The 23165-nt window shown below is 28.1% G+C and overlaps 1 protein-coding gene across 3 annotated transcripts in view; it reads left to right on the forward strand.

Moving 5' to 3' along the window:
* LOC107450784 (glutamate receptor ionotropic, kainate 2) overlaps positions 1-23165 on the forward strand; it is a 38981-nt gene that overhangs the window by 14674 nt on the left and 1142 nt on the right. For all 3 annotated transcript variants that reach the window (XM_043046359.3, XM_087169008.1, XM_043046360.3), the window contains 8 exons: positions 220-375; positions 4273-4377; positions 6517-6627; positions 7362-7571; positions 8981-9342; positions 11200-11398; positions 13423-13645; positions 16475-16737. In XM_043046359.3, the coding sequence (XP_042902293.2) occupies positions 220-375; positions 4273-4377; positions 6517-6627; positions 7362-7571; positions 8981-9342; positions 11200-11398; positions 13423-13645; positions 16475-16737 (1629 nt within the window). The remainder of the gene's footprint in view (positions 1-219; positions 376-4272; positions 4378-6516; positions 6628-7361; positions 7572-8980; positions 9343-11199; positions 11399-13422; positions 13646-16474; positions 16738-23165) is intronic.

Consider the following 23165-nt stretch of genomic DNA (forward strand, 5'->3'; position numbering starts at 1 on the left):
AAGTTCCATTCCGTGATTTAATTAAATCAAATAATTAACTTATTCCCTGTTTCAAAAAAAATGCGTCTTAAGAGTAGTTTAAACGGAAAATCCCATTCAAGTAAATTTGAAAACAATGTTTTTATGTGTGAACACTGTGATATAGTACTTAAATTTTTTTTTATTCTACCTCTTAATGACCCCAAAGAGGGTTTAATAAATTTTTATCGTTTGTTTCAGACAGCTTCAGCAATGATGTACGATGCTGTGATGCTATTTTCCAAAGTTCTGCAAGATATAGATGGTGGGAAATTCGTAAATTCATTTCCACCGATATCATGTATTGAAATGACAAAAGGTACAGATGGAACAAGCATAATCAACTATATGAAATCGGTATTCTTTTATATTACATAGTTTATTTGTATTATTTTTAACTGATTTATGTTATTGTAAGTGTTTTTGTTTTATTGTTAGAGATTTAGCATTATTATTTGATTTTTCGTATTTTCTTTGAATAATTATTTGATTTATGTTATTATTAGTGGATTTGTGGTATTATTAGTGGATCTGCACATTATTTTTAGTGATTTGCGTTATGAAAGCATATTGCATAGGGCGTAAAATAAAAAAAGGACCACTCTGAATAACTTTTGATACAATGATCGAAGTTTCCCTTTCCAGGACTCAATCTTAATGGTTCGAGGGGGTGACATCAGATTTGCTAATTAATTAGCGTAGATGATATTTTAAGTAACAAAATCAGACTCAAAACCATAATTTTACTGTCTTTAAATAAAAGATTTTTTTAAATGAAATTTCGACCCCCAAAATATAGGGACAGTATAGAAATTCAATAATAACATGATTCCAAAGGTGTTAAAAAGACTCGGTGTTCATAGCTAATTATCTCTAAACATTGAAGTTCATGGCATTTAATTTTTATTTTTGTTGCACATTGATATCATTATTCAGACTTATTTAGCGAGAATAGTATGAGTTATGAAGGGATTCCTCTAAAAGTAACTGTGGAATATTTTTAAATGAATGTCTCTTGTTATTTGTCTTTTTGTTTACTGTACTGATAAAAAAATGCGTTTTCTTACTAAAATTAGTTAAAATTTCAGCTAAAAATTTTTCCTCTGCGTTAAACACTTTTTGTCATTTTCGTTGAACACTTTTGTCAAAAAGTTGATGGTTTTTCATACTGCATTAAATATCATAACGCCTCTCTTCTAAATCAATAAATCAGCATTTAAAAATGCTTGTTAAACTATTTGTTTCCTTGTGTCAATATATTTTGTGTTTTAACCTAGGATCTTTCAATATCTTTAATAAAATGTGATTACATTTTATTAAAAAAATTATTTTAAATTTACAATGAATACTTATTCTTCTGTTTTTAACTAAAAGTTGTGGGTTCTTTTTATTGAATTAAACATTTTGATGCCTTATGCTTCAAACCAGTTGAAGGAATTATTCAAAACCTTTAAAATTATTAAGGTGCTTAACGATAGTTTAACAAATTTAAGCCAGGAAAATTAGCTTATTCTAAATGCCTAAATACATCAGTTCACCTAGTTGCTCCACCAATTAGTAAGAGCAATCTCAAAACTTATGAAACTTTGTAGTTCAGAAATTAAGATAGTTAAGAGCTAAAGGTTTAATGTTTATGCAACAAAATGTGCTTAGAGCAGCAAAACTAAGGTATTCTTAATGATAATGATACTTCACAATTTATTAAAGCAATGAGACATACATCATATTGTTTTCTCACCAGTAAGCAATAAATTTTAATTTCAACTGCGTTTCAGTTATGCAGTTTTTTCTCTCCAAAGAATCAAGAGAAATTTATAAAGCAATTTATAAAGCAAAGTTTATTAAATAAATTTATGGCTTTAATTCAAGCCATGCATTTATTTAAAACACTTTCTATGCGTGAACGAAAATAAAGTTTGTTTTAGATTAGACGAGAATGGTTGTACTGATTGGTTTACCGTTTTTTCCCACTTAATGTTTCAGATATCTTTTCAATAATTTTCCCGTTCTGCTCCAACTTGTTAACATACAATATTAAAAAACTGTCTTTTTCTTGTTTTCTAGATAATAATTAAATACAAACCTGAATACAGATTTAGAAAATTATGTTTGAGTAAAATATTTGCTTTGTCTATGCGTAAGAAATGAATAATTTGTTTTTAAAGCCGTAGTCAAAAACTCTAATTAAGAATTAAAAAAAAAAAATCCTATCCATAATGATAATTGTTCGACAGTTCTTATGACTTCTATAGAAATCTTATAATTTTGTTTTTAGAGGGATAACATTTAGTTCATAAAATTTTTTTTACACGAAGAAAATCCCTGTCGTCCGAACTCTAAGCAGCTAAAGCTGTTCAAGAAAAAAAAACTTACTTTTTATCTGGATCAATAATATTTATTGTTTCATAAAGCTTACAGATTAATCTTCTCTTTAATATATATAGAAAACGGATATAGCTAGTTGAACTCTATTTCGACTATATTTAATTTAACATTCATTTTTCAAAGCAACTTTGATTTCTGTTTTAACTAATTAAGATAACGGAAAATTTGGTTAAAATTTATAATGAAGTTTAAAGAGTAGAGAGACCATTTAAACACAAACTGCTAATGGACAACGCACTTTTAAAATACAGTTACAGTACAATTTCAGTACTGGCTAAATTAGTATAACAATTTGATTGCTTTCTATTACTTAAAGTACTTAACAGAATTTTGAAGGAAGAAATAAAGTGAAACCTACTATCTGATTATTTTAATAAATCGTGAATTTTTTAAAAATTTTGCCGTAAATCAGAAAGGGGGACCTTCTCTCTTTTTAATAGAATCATTTTATAATAGTGTAGGTTTAATCAAGTTCTTAGACAAAAATTTTGATAATGTTAGTAACTAAAAAAAATTTTCTATAATTCTATTAATAAGGGAAAATAACTCTGTTCTGGAATAAAATAATATGAATAAGAATTATTCCCTTTCTAGAAATAAAAGCAAATAGAAAGCAAAAATAAGATTTGAAAAATTTTGTGCCAGAATTTTAAAATAGTTGTTCTACAATATAAGATTTTTACATGATTTCCAGTTGTATCGGTAATACACTGAATAAGCTTTGATAATAATAATTCTATTCTAAAAAATAAGGAACAAATCTGTTTTGTAATATAAAACTAAGAATAATTCTATTCTGGAAAATAAATGTTGGAGGACAAATTTTCTGCATGAATATCAAATAATACTGTTTAGAATTGTTGGGGTATGAAAAATAAAGAATACTTTTGTTCTGGAAAGTTGAATACAACTAATAATAATAAAAAAATATCTCTGTTCGGAAAAATGAAAGCAAATAATGATAGAACATTTTCTTCTGCACTAATTTTTTATAAAAATATACAGTAATTGTTCTGTCGAATAAAGAAAATAATGATAGAAATTTTTTTATTGCTCTAATTTTCTATAGAAATTTGTGTAGAATGATTCTATTCTGGATTATTAAGAACAATTTTGCTTTGGAAAATAAAAAATAATTCTGTTCTGAAAAATTATAAGTGATTAATACGAAAAAGGTTATTTCTTTTCTGGGAAATAAATGCAAATAATGATAGAAAATTTTCTTTTGCACTAATTTACTGTAAAAATATAGAATAATTGTTCTGTCAAATAAGGAAAATGATAATGGAAAATATGAATAGAATTGTTAAGAACAAAGATATAAAAATAAGGAATAATTCCGTTCTGCGAAATAAAAGGTAATTCATAATAAGAAAAGGGATATCTGTGTTCTGGGAAATAAAAGCAAGTAACGATAGGAAAGTTTCTCTTGTACTAACTTTTTGCATAAAAATTTGAATAATTCTATTCTGGATTATTAACAATATTTATGTTATAGAAAATAAAGAATAATTTCTCAGAAAATGAAATCAAATAATGATGGAAAATTTTCTGTAGAAATAAAGGCTACATATAAATTACATAAATGTCTTATAGAATTAAAGTATTAACTCCAACAATAGGACCCCCCCTTTAAATTCTGAAATGATCATATAAGAGTGAATTGCTAATAAAACATGATTAAAAGTAAAATACCAGTTCTAGCCTTTTATCGATAAAATATTTTTAAAAAAAAATCGAATTGTTGCATTAAGTACTGCATTATTTATATTAAGTTTTGTAGTTGGCAGTAACTGTATTTTTTAGTAGTATGGCTTAGTTTAAGTTTTAAATGTGCAAAACTGATTGAAGCAAGTTAATTTTTTCCAGAACAAATTAAGAGGTCTGACAGGGCAAATTCATTTTGATGGTCAAGGATTTCGAACGTCATTCGTGTTAGATATTCTACAGCTCTCAAAAAATGGCTTGGAAAAGGTAAATGTAATATTAATCTAAGATAGAAAGTGGTTAATAAAATACTGCTAGATGTTTCCCTGAATAAATAGTAAAATTAAAATTTATTTACTTAACCAAATATACTTAACCAAATCAAACCAAATATACCAACTTATTATATTCAACCAAAACAGTCAAATAACCATAAAAAGAAGGTATTCAAACTGCTAACGGAGAGGAGAATTGTTTATTGACTGTTTTTAGCTGATAGGATTAAACAACCAGAATTTTATCCATGTCAACCAATGATAATCGTGCGCATGTTCCTCGAAAGCTGCTTGCTAAGTCACGTAATAAGGATTAAAGATTCGTATTTTGATTTTCCATCATTGGATGCCTAACACAATAGCGGATGTCAAATAATCTTATAGTAATAAGTGCGTGGACAACACCTTAGGGAGCCACTTAGTTCCTTGCAGCTTGGTATATACTTTATTTGAGTAGATTAATCAGTTGAATGGGGACTCAAATCTCAGCATTGTCACCACCACATTCCCGTATTCCTGAAACAGGAGTCTCCAGTGTTCCATTTACAACGATACACGACGCCACTGGATAAACTAATTCATCCACACTTCACGTTCATTTGATGAATCACAACTTGATATCGACCTACCTCCAATTTCTATTGATTAATTCTAATGTCTAGTTAAATTTCCCTTTTACGGTTTTGAAACCATGAAACCATTTTGAACGATATCAAATCTGTAAAGTGAAAGAAATGTTTCTAATCGAAAATTTTACAGTTAATTAGAGGGACAGACAGCAGCCGGTTATTTTGGAATGAAAGTTCAAGCAGTGTAGAACAAAGATTGTTTAATGAAAGAAATGTAGACCTTAAAATAAGTTCAATCTTATTATTGTAATTTTAATTATATTAGTATTATTTTTAAATTTATGAAATGCAATAATTTTAAATATATATATATATATATATATATATATATATATATATATATATATATATATATATATATATATATATATATATATATATATATATATATATATATATATATATATATATATATATATATATATATATATATATATATATATATATATATATATATAATATTCATCACGTTAATATTATATCAATTTCAATGCTTAAAAGTCTATTGAATTTTAATTTATTAAAATTTTGATACTTTGAAACTTTTTTTATTATTATGAGCATAATTATTATGCTACTTTATGTCGTAATCCTTAATGTATACATCGATAAATTTTATTATAACAATTTTTATATCAAATATACTGCCGTCGGGATCCAATTTAAAGAGCCAATACTTACCGCTTAAAGATTTGACAAATTTTTCTTTTTCTCTGCTTAAAATTAATGTGAAAACTTCCGTTTAATTAATAACAAACCTCGAATCAACGAATCATTCAAGCATTATTTGTTTGGTGGTTCTGTCAAAATTAAATAATATTTTAAATCAGAAAGTGTTTTCAGTGACAATGTCATTTTTATGAAAATATTATTTTTCATTTATTTATTTATCAATGTCCCACTTTCCTCGAATTTTCAGTTTAAAAAATGTCAAAGCTACATTTTTTCTTGGAAACTGCACAAGAGTAATTCAGTCACCAGAGCTTGGTATGATTTGTTACGTAAAAACTAATGTCAGAAAGTTTGCTTCGTGAAAGCTTATGAGGAAAACTATATAAATTTTGGACAAAAATGTGGAGAGAATATAGAAAAACAAATCTTTGAATGCATTTTGATTTTAATTACTATTGAAACCAAGTTTTAAAAACAACTGCAAAATATAATTTCAAACAATGATATTTTCAGACACACAACTAAACTAATTCGTTCAAAATTCATGGTATTTTTAATTTCTTAATAAAAGTGCAAATATTTTCTGGTTTTGGATATTTTTGCGTCGTTGCATATTAAAACTATTTCCTAAAGTAATTTTATCAAGATAAGGATAACAGAAAAAGGAATAGATTTTTTGTTTTGGTGCCCGAAATTAATAATAAACTCTATTTAACGAATTACATTCTGCATCAGAATACGATTTTCTATTTTAAACTAAATAGTGTTAATTTAATAAATCAGTATATATATATATATATATTTTACTTTAGTTAATTTTATTATTGCAGATTGGTACAGTTGGTCCTGGGAGACATATAAATATCACAAAGTTGATAACACCAGAGGTTGCCACAACTTATCAGTTTTCGAATCGGAAATATATTATAACGACAATATTAGTAAGAATTTCTGAACCATTCAAAACATTGGTGAACTTTCACACTAGTATGTTTGTTATATTTGTTAAAAATTTTATTAAAGTGTCAATTTAAACATTATCCTAGTGCAAATTTCTGCTTTTTATTAAAAACAAAAATTGAAGAACTTAGTGATAAGCGATATCTACAATCTTAAACAATATTAAATTACAGCATTAACAAAATAACATGCGATTTTCATAATTCTTATGAGCTTATAAAAGTTATTAATTCTTATAAAACGTTTGGCCTATCTTTAACTAGCTTTCTTTATATTAATAGTAAAAATTGTTTAAAATATTTTTAAGAAATTCTGCCAAGGTAGAACTTGTAGAAAATTTCGCTTAATTTGCAATTTCAAATACTTTCATATTTTTTTTAATTATTGAAAATATTTGTTTTTATATATAGCAAGTTCTTCTGTGTAAATGATAATTTTACTTAATTTAAGGCGAATAGGTGAATTTTTCCTAGTGAAAGTCTTTTTCAAGGATTCTAAACTTTAATGAAAACTATGTTCCCCTTTCTTAACATTAAAATAGCAGTAAATTTAACTGATTTTAAGATTCAATGACTAAAAGAATTTTCACCAGTATATGTATAATTGATTTTTAACTGTGCATAAAATTTTAAGCCTTGCATGAATTATAACTTAGTTCCTTAATATTACAAAACGTTTTAAGGTTGGCAAATATTAACATAAACTTTGCTTACAGGCCAAGCCATTTGCTATGTTGAAGTATTCCTCGAAACAGCTGAGTGGCAACGAAAGATATGAGGGATTCAGCATTGATCTTATAGAAGAGTTATCGCACAAGTTGAAATTCTCGTATGAAATCCGAGAAGTTGAAGATAGTAAGCACGGATATGAAGTTGATAAAGCTAGAGGAATATGGAATGGCATGGTTGGGGAAGTTTTGCGTGGGGTAAAATCTTTAAAAATCATTTTAGTCAAATCACGAACTCCTTGGCTTATAAACAGAAAATTTAAAAGAAAAGATTAATTTTAAGCATTCGAAAATTACTATCGTTTTCCTTTACCAAATTCTAACAAAGAGAAAAAAATGTGTTTTTTTTTCAAGTATCCTAAAAAGCAGTTAAACTGATTATAATAGTTGTTGCAGGCACGCTCGTACACTGAAGAGCCAAAAAAAAAACTGGTATACCTGCCTACTATCGTGTAGGGCCCCCACGAGCACGCTGCAGTGCCGCAACACGACGTGGCATGGATTCGATCAATGTGTGAAGTAGTGCTGGAGATAATTGACACCATGAATTCTGCAGGCCTGTCCATAAACCAGTGGGCGTAAGAGGGGGTGGGGATATCTTCCGAGCATCACGTTGCAAGGCATCCCAAATATGTTCAATAATGTTCATGTCTGGGGATTTTGGTGGATTTCCGATACTCACGGTATACTCGTGAAATGGTCGTACGCGAAAATCCAAATTTCATTGCTATCTCGGAGATGCTATGTCCCATCTCCCGTGCGCCGACTATAACACCACCTTCAAACTCACTTAAATCTGTATAACCTGGCATTGTAGCAGCAGTAACCGATCTAAGAACTGTGCTAGACACTCGCTGTCTAATATACGCGTTGCCGATCGCAGCGCTGTACTTTGATTGGCTCCACACCCCTTTATTTGCGTACTCATGCCTGTACCAGTTTTTTTGGCTCTTCAGTGTATAAACTTTTGTTTTGGGAGAAAGAGTTATGACTTTAGCAAGTGTCACTTTATTTAAGGTATTTAATATATATCGCTGTTGTGACGACAATTTGTTTTTGTTAATATGCAGTGCAAAAAAAAAAAAAAAAAGACGGACCATTCTGAATAGCTTTTGATCTAATGACTCGACCTTAATGTTCTAGAATTCAATCTAAATGGTTCGAGATTGCGATTTCAAATATGTAAATTAATTAATTTAGACTATATTTTAAGTTACGAAGCAAGACACAAAACGTACCTTTTCTAAATAAGCATATTCTTTTTTGATGAACTCGGATTTTTGATTCTCAAAATATAGGGGGAAGCGTTTCACAGTAGACCAGTTTAACGAGAACCGATACCGTACACCTTAACTCCTTGATATCATTGTTCTACTGGAAACCGTAACACAACGATCAGACGACATAATAGGAATAAAATTTGTTTTGTAATCACCACCCCAGACTTTAGTGCTGAAATTTATTAACAAATAAAACTAAGAATAGTATTTAAAAATTTTCAAATAATCTTTTTGAATTATATTTTTGAGATGGTGAAATTTAATTAAAAATATAACCCAGTTTTTTAATTTATTTATATGGGGATTATTTTTACCATCTACTCTTAGGTTGCTGACATGGCCGTAGCTGATGTGACAATCACTTCTGACCGTGAAAAAGTTTTGGACTTTTCCCATCCATTTATGAATACAGGGATTAGCATTTTGTTCAAGAAGCCAACAGAGAAAGTAAAATCTCTCTTTTCGTTTTTATCACCTTTTTCGACGGAAGTATGGTTTTTTGTGATGATGGCGTTCACGGGTGTCAGCTTCATCCTGTTTCTGGTCGGTAGACTGAGCCCGTATGAGTGGGAGAACATAAATCCTTGTCGACAAGATGAGAAAATAGAAGAAAATTGTTTCACTATATTAAACAGTATGTGGTTTACAATAGCATCACTTATGCAGCAAGGCTGTGAAGTAGCTCCAAGGTAATTATTAATAGTTTTAGATAAATTTTGTTGGAAAAATGGATCAGTTCTGATAAAATCATTCGTTTTAATTAATAATTTTAGATAATATTAGGTGGGGAGTTTATTTGTTTGGGATTCTGTTTCCATAAATTTTTTATATACGTTTAAGCAACTCTATTTCGCTTCAAGAGGCCATAAAAATATTACCACAGAGGCCATGAAAATATTACCTCCTTACCTAAACTAATTAAACATTTCTTTGACATCAGCAATAGTTTGGTGACTTAAAGCTCTATAAAAAAGAATACTACTGTCAAAATCAACATTTTTAATTGAAAAGCTTCCTTAAGAGAATCAATTTTAAATCGCTGTTTTAAATTATTTTATATATTATGATTAGCATGGACATAAAATACTTATAAATATCTGGCTGAAAATAGCAAGCATAAGAAATTAATTTGATATCAATTTTATGGGAGGAATTTTTTCTTCTTTTATTACTAATTAATTTAGCATTTAGCTCCAATTTTTCTTAATAACTGGACTGAGTGCTGCTGGGATTCACTGGAATGGAAAAAAGCAAGGTATAAGAAATGATCTTAAGTGGACAAATATTTATTCAGATGATCAAAATATTATGTGAATAAATACATGGACAAAATCATCACGGGCAAAATTTTCATGTTAGACAGCAAATTCGCAAGTGAAAAATGTATTCACAATATTGCATATACATGAAAAAATGTATTGCGAAAACTGTATTTATATAAATTAATATCGATATGATGTTGCACTACAATGTATTAATACGATGAAAATGCTATAAAATAATGTGACCCACGGAATATTGTCCAAAGGAAATTTAACTTTATTTATGCGTGATTTTGTTTATACTTTTGGTGAGAAATATCATATTCTTAAATCTATAAATGAGAGCTTCGTTTAGTTCTTTGCCAGTGCAAATTGAAAATAATAAATGGTTGGATATTTAATGATCATTGCATCAAGGCAGGATAGTACTAAAATTATTATTGATCAGATCAATTCTATTAAAGAGAATAATGTAGGCAGTCATGATTAGCACTCTGTAATAATTGAGTATCAATCAATCTATGTTCAACAAATACATCATAAATGAGAAATTTCCAAAATAATTTTTGATATAGGTATATGCTATGCATTGCATCAAGGCAAGATAGTACTAAAATTCTTATTGATCAATTCCATTAAAGAGAATAATGTAGGCAGTCATGATTAGCACTCTGTTATAATTGAGTATCAATCAATATATGTTCAACAAACATATCATAAATGAGAAATTTCCAAAATAATTTTTGATATAGGTATATGCTATGCATTGCATCAAGGCAAGATAGTACTAAAACTCTTATTGATCAATTCTATTAAAGAGAATAATGTAGGCAGTCATGATTAACACTCCGTAATAATTGAGTATCAATCAATCTATGTTCAACAAACATATCATAAATGAAAAATTTCCAAAATAATTTTTGATATAGGTATATGCTATGCATTGCATCAAGGCAGGATAGTACTAAAATTATTATTGATCAATTCCATTAAAGAGAATAATGTAGGCAGTCATGATTAGCACTCTGTAATAATTGAGTATCAATCAATCTATGCTCAACAAACATATTATAAATGAGAAATTTTTAAAATAATTTTTGATATAAGTATATGCTGTACGTTACAACTACTAAACTTGCAGTTTGCCAGATTCTTTTTATGAAATGTATTTACAAACTATTTTTGAGTATCTACGTAACTAGAGAAATCTATAATGAAAAATCTGACTTGATTTCATGTTAGAAGTCTTTATGAAAAATAATTCTATATTTGTATTAATTTCAGGTCTTCATCCACCAGAACTATATCAGGAATTTGGTATTTTTTTACGTTGATCATGATTTCGTCTTACACTGCCAACTTAGCTGCATTTCTAACTGTAGAAAGAGTTGTCTATCCCATTGAATCCTACAAAGATTTAATAAAACAAACTAAAATTAAATATGGTTGTTTAGAAAGTGGATCAACGCGAACCTTTTTTCAAGTAAGTTAGCTCTGGTCGATTCTTTATACTTCTTTAACTCAATTATTTAAGTTACTGAAACTTTGAATTAAATGGATATTGATATCATGGATTTGTCTCACTCAAGCCTGAAATATTTTTGTTTGTAACCATATCAGAAATAATTTAGTAACTAATGTGGCTACAGCAAATTCATTAAAAATTCTTTCAATTTCATCAATTAAATTTAATTCATATTTATAAAAAAAAACGAGTATAATTTTTTATTATCCCTTTGAAGTGGAAAAGACTTTGAATATGATTTTTCACATTGCTTTTGCCTATGTTAAAAAAAACAAACATTAAGTAATATAGAATATTCTATTATCCTTTAGTATAAGCTTAAGGTTTTGGTAATATGGTAAAAGAAGGTTTTTAAAATTTAACTTCTGAACACCAAATTTAAGGATTGTTTAGGTACACTTATAGCTCTTGTAGGTACAGATGCAAGGTGTGACCGGAAATTGGACGATTCGGCGTCAGTGCTTGTTTTGTTTTTAACTGAAAGGAGGAAGGACTAGGCTTGAGCCACATTTTAGAAAACTAAAAAAATATTTTTAATTGCAATGAGCAGTAAACGAGAGTGAGGGCGTCTTTTGTGATGGCATTTTATAGAAGTGGCAACAGTTCTTTGGAAGATGCTGTAGCTTGATATGGGCGATAATAATAGAAGACATGCCGAGGGCGTAGGATGGATAGCGGGCACCTAAAAGACTTTATTTTTGGGAAATAATTTTTTTTTCTGCTTGAATAATAAATCGAAAAATGTTTGCTGTATTTATAGCACGTAAATAAGTAAGGTAGGAATAGCCTGGTTAGTAGGGAGTTGGGCCCATGTCCAAGAGTTCCTGAGTTCGAGATCCGCCGGCCAAAGACTCTCCGTGTAGTAAATGGTGACTGGTGCACGTTAAATCTGTCGAGTCACAAGGTCCTTCATGTTCCCATAACAAATGATACCTCTGAGGGTACTGAATTAGAGTTTGATCGTTCTCTGGTTCAGATAAAAATTTCGATCTGGGGATGAATGAATGGGTGTACGAAAGGGTCCGCCCTATGAACGGTCTGTGACGTGCGTGTGGCAGAAGTCGAATTTTTGACCTTAGATGGCACCACTGAAAAACAAGAAACACTCCCTCTGTCTTAAATTCACTTTGCTTCACCAAGGCTTGTTGGTATTGGCAAGTAGCATTAGAAACAACAACAGCAAAGTAAGTAAAATTAACCAATAAAGCAGATTCACTACCACACTTAATAGAAAGGAGTATTGTAACATTGAACACAGAAGAAAGTTGCATCTTATTGCAACAGTATTTAAATGAGTCATTAAAATCAAATCTGTAACGAATAGGGAAAAGAATCACCAAGTTATTATATTGTGAATTCCCACTTCTTTACCTTCGTCAGTTCCTTTATCTATATCTAAGAATTTGGTTCATTTTATATGTTCTTATTTTAAAAATTACTTTTGAAATAGAAATTTTGCTGACAAGATATTAGGAATTAAAATTAAAAGAAAAATAGAGGAAGAAATAGAATTAATAACTAAGCATTAACGTTGAGGTTACTGAAAAAATTAAAGAGAAAGAATTACAATTTGAAATTATCTAATAAGAAAGTCCCAGAAGTGTCTCGCAAATTGAGCAGACTTTAATAATACAGTTTTCTTTTGTTTTAAAAAAATAAGGAATCAATATTTATATATTTTGCTTTTATATCGAAGATATAAATTATTAATTATTAAGGCAAAAAAAATATTTCGCTAAGTGCTCGATAATGGAGTTAATGTGGAGTTAATAATGCAGTAGGAAAAATAAATTTCAAGATTTTTAAAAATACATTAAATATCAAATTTTAAATGAAATCTTGGCTCGTTTTAGAAATTTTAAATTAGAATATTTCATTTAAATGTAATTTGAAAGCTTACAGTTTTGATTCAATACAAGTGTAAAAGCTTACAAATTTAATAAAGTGAGTATTTCTACTGAATATTACTGTCGAACTTTCAGAGTTCTTCTATTCCGACCTTTCATAAAATGTGGGAATACATGAGCGCCAATAAAGAAGTTCTGATGAAGAGCAACGAGGCAGGCAAGGAGAGAGTTTATGAGGGAAATTATGCTTATCTCATGGAGGCAGCCTCTATTCAATACCTGACCGAGAGGGAGTGTAACCTCACACAGATCGGAGGCTTGTTAGATCACAAGAGTTATGGTATAGCTACAAAGAAAGGTAGTTTAGTGTCACTGTCACCAACTAGACATCTTTATCAGAACAAAGTTCTGTGTTGACTGTGTTTGTATTGTGTCATTCCTGGTATGGCTTATATGTGTTTAAGAAATTAGGTAATTAAATTGGGATAAAAAAGTCGCGTGTTTAAAATTGGATTTCTCATGAACTATTTGATAGATTTCACCCCAATTTTGTAATTCGCCATGAAAATCTAAATTCTTTAAAATGACTTAAAAAGTTGTATGCCCTACAATTCAAAATTTTTTCGATTATTATTAAAAAAAATAGTAAAAAATAATAAATATTTACCTAAAGTTAATTTTTGCATGGAATTAACTTTGGATAAGCGAATTTTATAATTGTGTGCAAAAATGTTTTAAGTCACTTAAAAAATAATTTTTTATTTTGTCAAAAAAACTTTAAAATGATATTAAAAATTGAATGTCCTACAATTCGAAAGTTTTTTGACAGTAATTTTTGAAAAATTTAAGAATCTGTACTAAAAGTTATTTTTTGAACAGAATTATATTTGGATAAACTGATTTTATAAATGCATGAAATTTTTTTTAATTCACTTCCGAGGGTCCAAATTTTAGATCATTCTCTTGACCAAATTAAGGGGATGACCAAATTATGACCAGATTAAATAACCAAACTATTTCTCAACTTACTGCTACCCACCATATTTTGGGGGTCAGAATTTTGAAACCGTCTGAAAATATGTATGTTTATTCCGAAAAAATACGCTTTTGTGTCTGATTTCTAACTTAAAATATCTTTTGCACTAATCAAATAGCATATTTGAAGTAGCCCCCTTGAAACACTGAGTCCTTGCCAGTGAAAATCTGATTGATAGATCAAAAGTTATTCAGGGTATTCCGTTTTTTTTCGAGAACTGTGTAAATAAAATTTTTATAGGTTTTATAAAACGTAACTGTCGGGTATCTTTTTATGTAATATTCTATGTAAATTCTATATTTATTTTGAGGATTCGTGTTAAGTATTAATTACGAATAAACGTAATTCATATATTCTAGTCAATTACTTACTGCTTCAGCGATAACAGGCTTGCAAAGATGGGCAGAGGTAATTGGACGCTTGGAGCTAACTTCAAGATTAGAGGTTAGGTTAAATATTCAAAATAGGATAAAAAGATAGTAGGTTTAATACACAACCTAACCACAAAAATAGAATTGGGATAAATTTTAAATCCGAATTTTAAACTACTTTTTGAATAATAAGTAAATGTCAAGTTTTCTAAGCGAAAACAATAGAATTTGAAAAAACTTATATTAACTGTTTTTATAAAATCAAACATATTGCGAGTATAAAAAACTTCATTATTAAATTTATCTTATCTAAAAAACATCTAATTCAAACAGAAATTAAATTCAAGTGCAGTGTCATTGAATGTAGAGTGGTTGCTCATTTTGGCTAGATGCCTCGGATAACATCCCTTGTGCCTTTCTGTTTGTACACTGCTGTAAATTTGTTTTTCTAATGTTTTTTTTTGCAGCTTAATAAATGCTTAGTATTTCAGATTTGCTTTTGAAATGTTATTAGCTAATGGGACCCTTTCTTTCCTCGACAGCCTTGTCCTAAGTGTTGTGTTTTCATGCACATCATATTGTATTTAACATTCAACTAGCATCCATAACCATTAATTTATACATGGGTGTGACAGTCAAAAGGGGTGAAACCTGATTTATGACATGTTTGTTTAGTTACTAATTATAAATAAAAGTAATACATATATATATATATATATATATATATATATATATATATATATATATATATATATATATATATATATATATATATATATATATATATATATATATATATATATATATATATATATATATATATATATATATATATATATATATATATATATATATATATATATATACATTTGAACTTTAAATATATTTGGTAAAGCAATTAATTATTTAATTATTATGCTAATTGAAGCAAAGAACGATTTCACTAATATTGCCACAAGTAGTTTTGTAAATATTTTTTGGATAAATGTTTTCAAAATAAATTTAGATAGAAAAGCGCTTAAAGCGGCTAAATCCAAATTTGTTTTGTTTTAATTTAATAAAGTCCGAAAAACAATTCTAGCAGAAAACAAAAATTATACAAATTTTAAGATATGTGTATTAGCAGGCCTGCTAATACTTTCTGTTGTCAGTGGTGAAACCAAAAACTGACAAGTGCCCCGTGGCCCCATAATGGAAAATCAAATAAGAAAAAGAAATTAGAAAAATTGAAATGTAAAAGCAAAGATAAATAAATGACAAATAATTAGCTGTTCTGTTAATTTCAAATTTTTATCGCAACAGTCAAATGGACACCGTGCAAATGGTTAACATAAAATGCCGAACATTAATATAATTAGTGAATTGAAACAAATCAAAATATCTGACCAGTTGAAACATTCTAGGCACAACTTTATAAGTTTCTTCCTATGACTAACTAATGATAAATAATTAATAATTAATAAAACAGTAATGAATAGAAAATAATCAATAAAGGTCAACATTTCGAAATGGAAATGATAGTGTGATCTTCCTCATTAAGATTTTACCTTTTCTGACTACTAAGAAGAGTTAAATTCTCCGAGTGCAAATCTGGCATAAAAAATTTATCACTGGCTTAAACGTTTTGATACTCTATTATAAATCAAAACGTCTTTCGTAACAGACAATCGAAGCATTTTGATTGAGCACTTTTGGTAGAGTTGGTAAAATAGTGTTGGTGACTTTTTAATAGCTGTGTATCAAAAATTTCATATTTCAAATTTCATATTCATATTTTCAGGAAATGGATCTTTAAGTGCATGGCTTTCCGGTGGTATACTGAAGTTGCAAGAAGAAGGAGTTCTTCACACTCTTGAAGAACGTTGGTGGAAAGAAAAAAGAGGTGGAGGCCAGTGTGTTGTGAAACCATCTGGTTCTGTTCGAGAGTTGGGACTTAGCAATGTTGGTGGTGTCTTTGTTGTGTTGTTAGCCGGGGGTATGCTAGCTGCTGCTGTTGCTACTCTAGAATTTTTGTGGAAATTTAGAAAATTTTCATCTTCGCAGGTAAAGATTTTTGTTTATATACATTTTCAATATTGCATGTCTTTTAGAAACTGAAAAAATAACTGAAAAAACTAATTCAGTTTCATAAGAATCAGTGATTTTTAAAAATCTTTAAACGCTCATAATTTTATGTTTTATTTATGGTTTTTATGCATTTATTATTATTTTTTTGGATAAATTTTTCATGGCTTAATGTAATGAAAATTATCTTCTCTTTCAGCATTATCTCTATAATATTTATGCGTTATACACCGAGAAAAAGTATGATCAAAACTACCAGAATAAAGTAAAATTTATTTTGTTTTTTTATCTATCTGTAAGAACACCAAAAAGCACAGTAATTTTTACCGATGCGCTTTGGTAATAGGTTTGGAAAATTAACACTAAAATATTGCTTTATTATATGCGTTAAAATCCGATAAATATGGTAAAATTTGGTAATTTTGTAATACCTTAGAGCATGGAAACCCTTTATTATTAATTAAATTTACTTACTTAATTAATTTAAATAATCACGGTTAAATTTACTTTTCAGTTTTCTATTTTTAATAAATGTGTGGTAATAAAATGGTAATTTCGAAAACCAGAATTTTTAGTTAGCCGTTAATATATAAATGATTTAAATACTGAATATTTTGGCTTTATTTCCAGCATTATGTTTTTTTTTTTTTTACCAGAAATGTATTTACTACAAAGTAATGGAATTCTTTCTTGTAAATAAGGATACGTCCAAGAAAATTTTAATGTGTATTATGTTTAATATGCAAATTAAAACATTTTTGAGAGGAAACCTTGCAAATGTCATGTCTGCTAAAAGGGTAAGGTGAATGCATTTTAACGATCGAAAGTTTAGGAAGCTTAATAATTCTATAACAAAAAGCTATTAAATTCTAGTTGATATTGACAAAACAAATAATAAATTAAATTATCCACATGAAAAAAGATTCGTACAACTAATCATGGTAACAGACATGACCTATTAAAACAGTACTTAATTCACTAAAAAGCTGCTGTTTCATTTACTAAGCATGGGACACTCGAAATAACTGCTATTATTTTTTTCTGAGGTAAAAAATGAATTAATAATTTCAATAATTAAATTGATTAGAATTGTGTAATTTAAAATAATGTAAATAATTGTTTAGTAACTGACGTGGCAACCATTTCCGGAATCGTGGTAATTTGTTATGCGAAAACTTATTATTTTTCAAAATTGTTTTTATAACTTCTTTAGAATGTAATTTACAGTATTTATCAGTATTGCCAAACTTTAATACCCCAGGGCAGAATATTTCAAAGAAAACATCTTAAGTCTTATGTTTAAGGCAGCTGCATTTTCAGTTCCTCTCTAATTAATTTCCTTAAAATATTTTTCTTTCTTGATTAATTTTTGATGAATTTATTTTTTTTGTATTTGAAAATTTTTGTCAACGCTCATATAATAAGAAATAATCAGAAAAGCTAAACATCTTCTAGAAAGAAAATATTTTTCTGGAGTACAACAAATAGCACCAAATTATGAAAATGACTTTTTGTGTGTTTAAGCATTAAAACATATTGACAAGTAATGAAATTGAAAGTAATAGCCAATAAATTTATTAAACTCATTTTTCTAAAATTACCGAACAAATATTTGTTAAGAAGTAATTTTCTTTGAGAGAGGGATGTTTTAAATTCACTTAAGTGGTAAGGTGTTTGACAGTCCATGTAATTTTTCTCAAATTTTATTAACAATGAACAGAGGGATCATAATGAAGGATTTTGATAAGTGATGTTTATATTTTTACTTCGTGTTCGTGCCTTAGATGGCATTTTTGCGCATTGTTGAACTTTTTTTCCTTCATATTTCATATTTTTAAATATTATTTTTATATTCTAGGGAATTTTTCTACATTTCAGCTTTTTCCCTTCTTTATATGAAATTTATTTAAAAGTTTTGTCGGTTATATTTCAATTTTTAATATCTCCTATAAATTAATATTGTTAATTTTGACCATTTTACATTTCTTTTGAACTCTAATAAAAACTGTATCTCAACTTCTCCTAATATGATTATAGTATGTATTGTATTTCATTGAGTATTGTGTTTTCGCCTTATGTAATATATTATGCATATACATTTCATATAAATTTCTGAAATCAATATTGGTTCAGATTGAGATTCTTAGATTGAAACGAACTGACTCTTGAAATTTAAATTGAATTTAGATTGAATCCTAAGCAAAATTGGATTTGAAAGGTATTGGAAATTTAGATTGAAATTGGGACAATCTAATTCTGCTTAAAGGGACATTCTGCTTAATGGGACATTCTCGCCTTTTAAGAGCAGTTTTAAGAATTTTTTTATTCATAAAAATCCTGTCTTTACTAATCAATGTTAAGCCTCTTACTACGAAAGCCAGCAGTTAACAAAATCAATATAGGTTAATCAGTTTATGTATTATACATTTTCCATGAATTTAAAAACACATTATGCATAAATATTTCAATACATTTCTAAAGGTTTAAAGCATGAAGCAAACCAAACATAAGCAAGCTGAAGAGATTACAACTTGTTTTTGTTTAAATCAGTTATAAATACAGAATTTAAAATAATTTAAATAGTAACAGTATTTGGAAGAGTAACATTTCATAAGAATATTCGAAATGATACAATAATTAGTGCAGAGTAATTTAGCAAAGTGGTTACAAACTTGGAGGCAAAGTAGGGAACATCATAAAGATTGAGAATGACATAGCAAGCCCATGGTCTGAAAGGTCCTCGCATACCGCTAGAGGGCTTTCCTACAACATACCATAGAGTTATATTGGAGCGAGTGAAGTAACTGTCAAGTAGTGGCGGCCATGTTGGTATAACCAGAAACTTCGCGGAGCCGCTCAGGTTTCAAGAGGAAGAGTTAGGTTGTTTTTGATCTTTTCTCTTATGATTGGAAAATTTCGAAAACGAGATTGAAATAGTTTTGTTGTTAATACATAACACCTTTTTTCATTCAATTTTTCAACATTAGTTTCTTTTCTTTTTCCCAAAAAATAACGTTTTAAGATAGCTCTATTTTACAACTGAATTAAAAAAAGAACTTCACAGCAGTTTTCGGGAACTTAGGTTTCTTTATATTTTATTTAGGCATTAAAAGTAATATATTATTGTTATTTAAGGGGGCAGCCTTCCAATTAAAAATTTATTCAAAGAATATCACATTAAAACCACACTATTTTGAATATAAACAAAATAATATGAAACGCACTTTTCTTTAAAGTTAGAATATTTAAAGGGAAAAATATTGGTTTGTGCTAAAAGAATAGCAATAATCAACATTAAGCCATTTGAGTAAACACTTGGGTAATAAAACTAGTCCATAACATACTTTTTATTACTAAGCAGAGAAGTCTAATTTCTTTTTTTTTTGCAAAGCACTTGATCTTATGAAGTGTACAAAACTGTAATTTACAAATAGCAACGTAAAATAACTGTGCATTTATTTTTAAAGGTAAATACCCAGAGTATTTAATATATAGGAATATTTATTTTCCAATTGAGGTTTAAACTCCACTCATGAAATGCTCTATCTCATTCACAAAATACATGAAGTGGTGAGCAAATAAATGCTCTATAATAAATGCCCAGGCATTATAATCTATAATGAATGCTCTATAATAAATTAAAGCTTTGACACAGCAATTGAAACGTTAATAGAGGAAGGTGGAGGCTCAGATGAAACAAATTTTAAGGCTTTTAAGGAACTTTAAAAGATAAAATGAATACTAAAGCCTTTTTAAGGCACATAGAAATTCTGGAAAGTACTAGATTTAAATGTTAACACTTTGAAAATCTATAATTACTTGCTGCTTTTTAGCAGGGTTTGAAAAAACCCAACCCCCCTGGTTTTATTAAAAAAACCCCGGGGGAAATTGGGTTTTTTCATTTAGTACTCATAAGCTTTAAGTTTTACTGTGTAAATATTTTTATTTATTAAAAAGTGTCGTATAAGCTTAAAAATAGAAATGAATCCAAAAAGTTATTTTAATTTTGTTATATGCATTTTATGTTAAGCTTAAATAGCGCATTATCACTAATATATGTTTGAATCTTCTTTAGTGTTAAGTACATAATGTTTCACAATTTTTAACTCAAGCATTGTAAAATATAAATGCAGTAATATAAAAGGAACAAGTTTATTAATCTTTTGGTTTTTACATACATTCATTTACTATATTTATTAAACATACACACACACACACACACACACACACACATATATATATATATATATATATATATATATATATATATATATATATATATATATATATATATATATATATATATATATATATATATATATATATATATATATATATATATATATATATATATATATATATATATATATATATATATATATATATATATACTGTATTATAAAATTATAATCTGTAAATATTTATAATCAGTAAAAACTAAAATTTCATCTGACTTTTGACTTTAATAAAAAACTGAAATAGATATTTAATGGTCTTCCATGTTTTTATAATAAGATTAATAGAAAGTGAAATTAAAATTACGTATAATTATAAAGAGTATCATGTCCCATTTTTTTTCCAAATAAATGAAGAAAGAAAATGATTTCATTTTTAGACAAATAATTTTAAAAAGTTCTCTTATAAAAAGTTTTAGCTTACTTTTTTAAAGTCAGAAAATAAAACTGTTTTGATTTCTTAATGTATCACTTAGTAAAAAAAAAGAAACTGTTTCTTTTCAATTTTTTTAAACATATGAATTAATAATTATAACCTGTTTATTAATATATAAAGCATGCAACTATATTTTAAAAATTGATCTTTTCAGACTGTATTATTTAAATTTCTATTTGATTTAATATCATTTTCAACAATAGACTAATTGCTAAAATAAAATCTATTACTCAGTTTGAAGAATGTTTAAACACGTACAGCTCTAGTTCAACGAAGTTCGCTTTGTTTTGGTTGTACCAATATGGCGCCGCGGTTGCGGTTAAGGCCTCACGAGTTTACGGGCATGCCGTCTCCTCCTATTTATTACTCTATGCAACATACAGTCTACTCGTGTGCATTTAAATTATCCCAAACTTTGTTTTTTTAGTGATTAAATTCGAAAATTGTATTGAAAGGAGCCAAGAAGTAGCTGTTTTAGAATAAGTTACTCATTTGGTTAACAAAATGGCTCCCCCTACAAGTTAGTCACAAAATGAATGGTAGATAGGTTAAGTTAAGTTCTTATCTTAAGTTCTTTTTTATATATCTGCACCGTTAGAAATTCCTGTTCTTTTTACAGACTTCCTTTGTATATTTGACGGTTTAAAGCTGTTTCATTGACAAAATGTTTTTTTTATGTTTATCATTTTAACAGGATTTAAACCGTCAGTTTAAATTATTACCATGCAGTTACCGTTCGATACCTCTTCTTGAAATAATTTTACGATTATTTTCTATAATTGCTCTTACTTTTCAACAGTTATTTTATGGTATTGAAGATAATATAAATAAAACTGTGATTCTATTTTATTGTCAAATTGATATTCTACCTGATTATTGTATTTTTTTAATATATAAGTTAAGATTGCCAGACATTTTTATATGGGTGGGTTTTTATATTTTCAAGTCTTTTTATATTTCAAAAGTCTTAAATATTAAGACTTTTAGAATTTTTTTTTTATACGGAGATACTAGAGCTGCGGAAGCTCAGAGTCAGAGCACTCGCCTCCTAAAGAGATGACCCTGGTTCAAAACCTCCATTTGAACAGCCGTACGAATGCTTCTTGCACCAACCACTATGCTACATAATTATTTTCTCATTTTTGCTGTTGTTGAAATAACAGAGTTTGTTTGTAAATATAATAGTCCTTGTATGTTTAAGAGATAAGCTTCTGTTTTTAAACAATAGTATTTTTCTGTGAAGTAACAGTTTTATGCTGGCACATCAGCTGACAGTTTTTTTCCTTATATTTAACAGATTTTTTTTTTACAGTGCGTGAATTAGAAAATTAACTACGAGTGCAATTTTCCACCAACTGTCAGTGTAATTCTGGGCAAAAAATGTTTATTATTTAGAAAAATAAAAATACCAATTAAAGTGAGCACTAACAGCGGATCTTTAATGGGAAAAAGCCCCCAGAAGCGCACGATATTTATGGCTTCAGTTTGAAAAGCAATTCTTAATTCATATGATATATCTTACCTCTGTATCAAATTTGAGACCAATTCAGTGAGTCGCTCTATAGAATACTATAACTGATTCATCATACGCAGTTATTCAGTAAAATAAACAGTTTTATACTGGCACACTATTTGACAGTTTTTTTCCTTATATTCAACAGATTTTTTTTTACAGTGCGTGAATTAGAAAATTAACTACGAGTGCAATTTTCCACCAACTGTCAGTGTAATTCTGG

Source organism: Parasteatoda tepidariorum, chromosome 8 (genome assembly GCF_982258835.1).
Source record: "Parasteatoda tepidariorum strain Cologne lab strain chromosome 8, Ptep-v5.0, whole genome shotgun sequence".
NCBI lineage: Eukaryota > Metazoa > Arthropoda > Arachnida > Araneae > Theridiidae > Parasteatoda > Parasteatoda tepidariorum.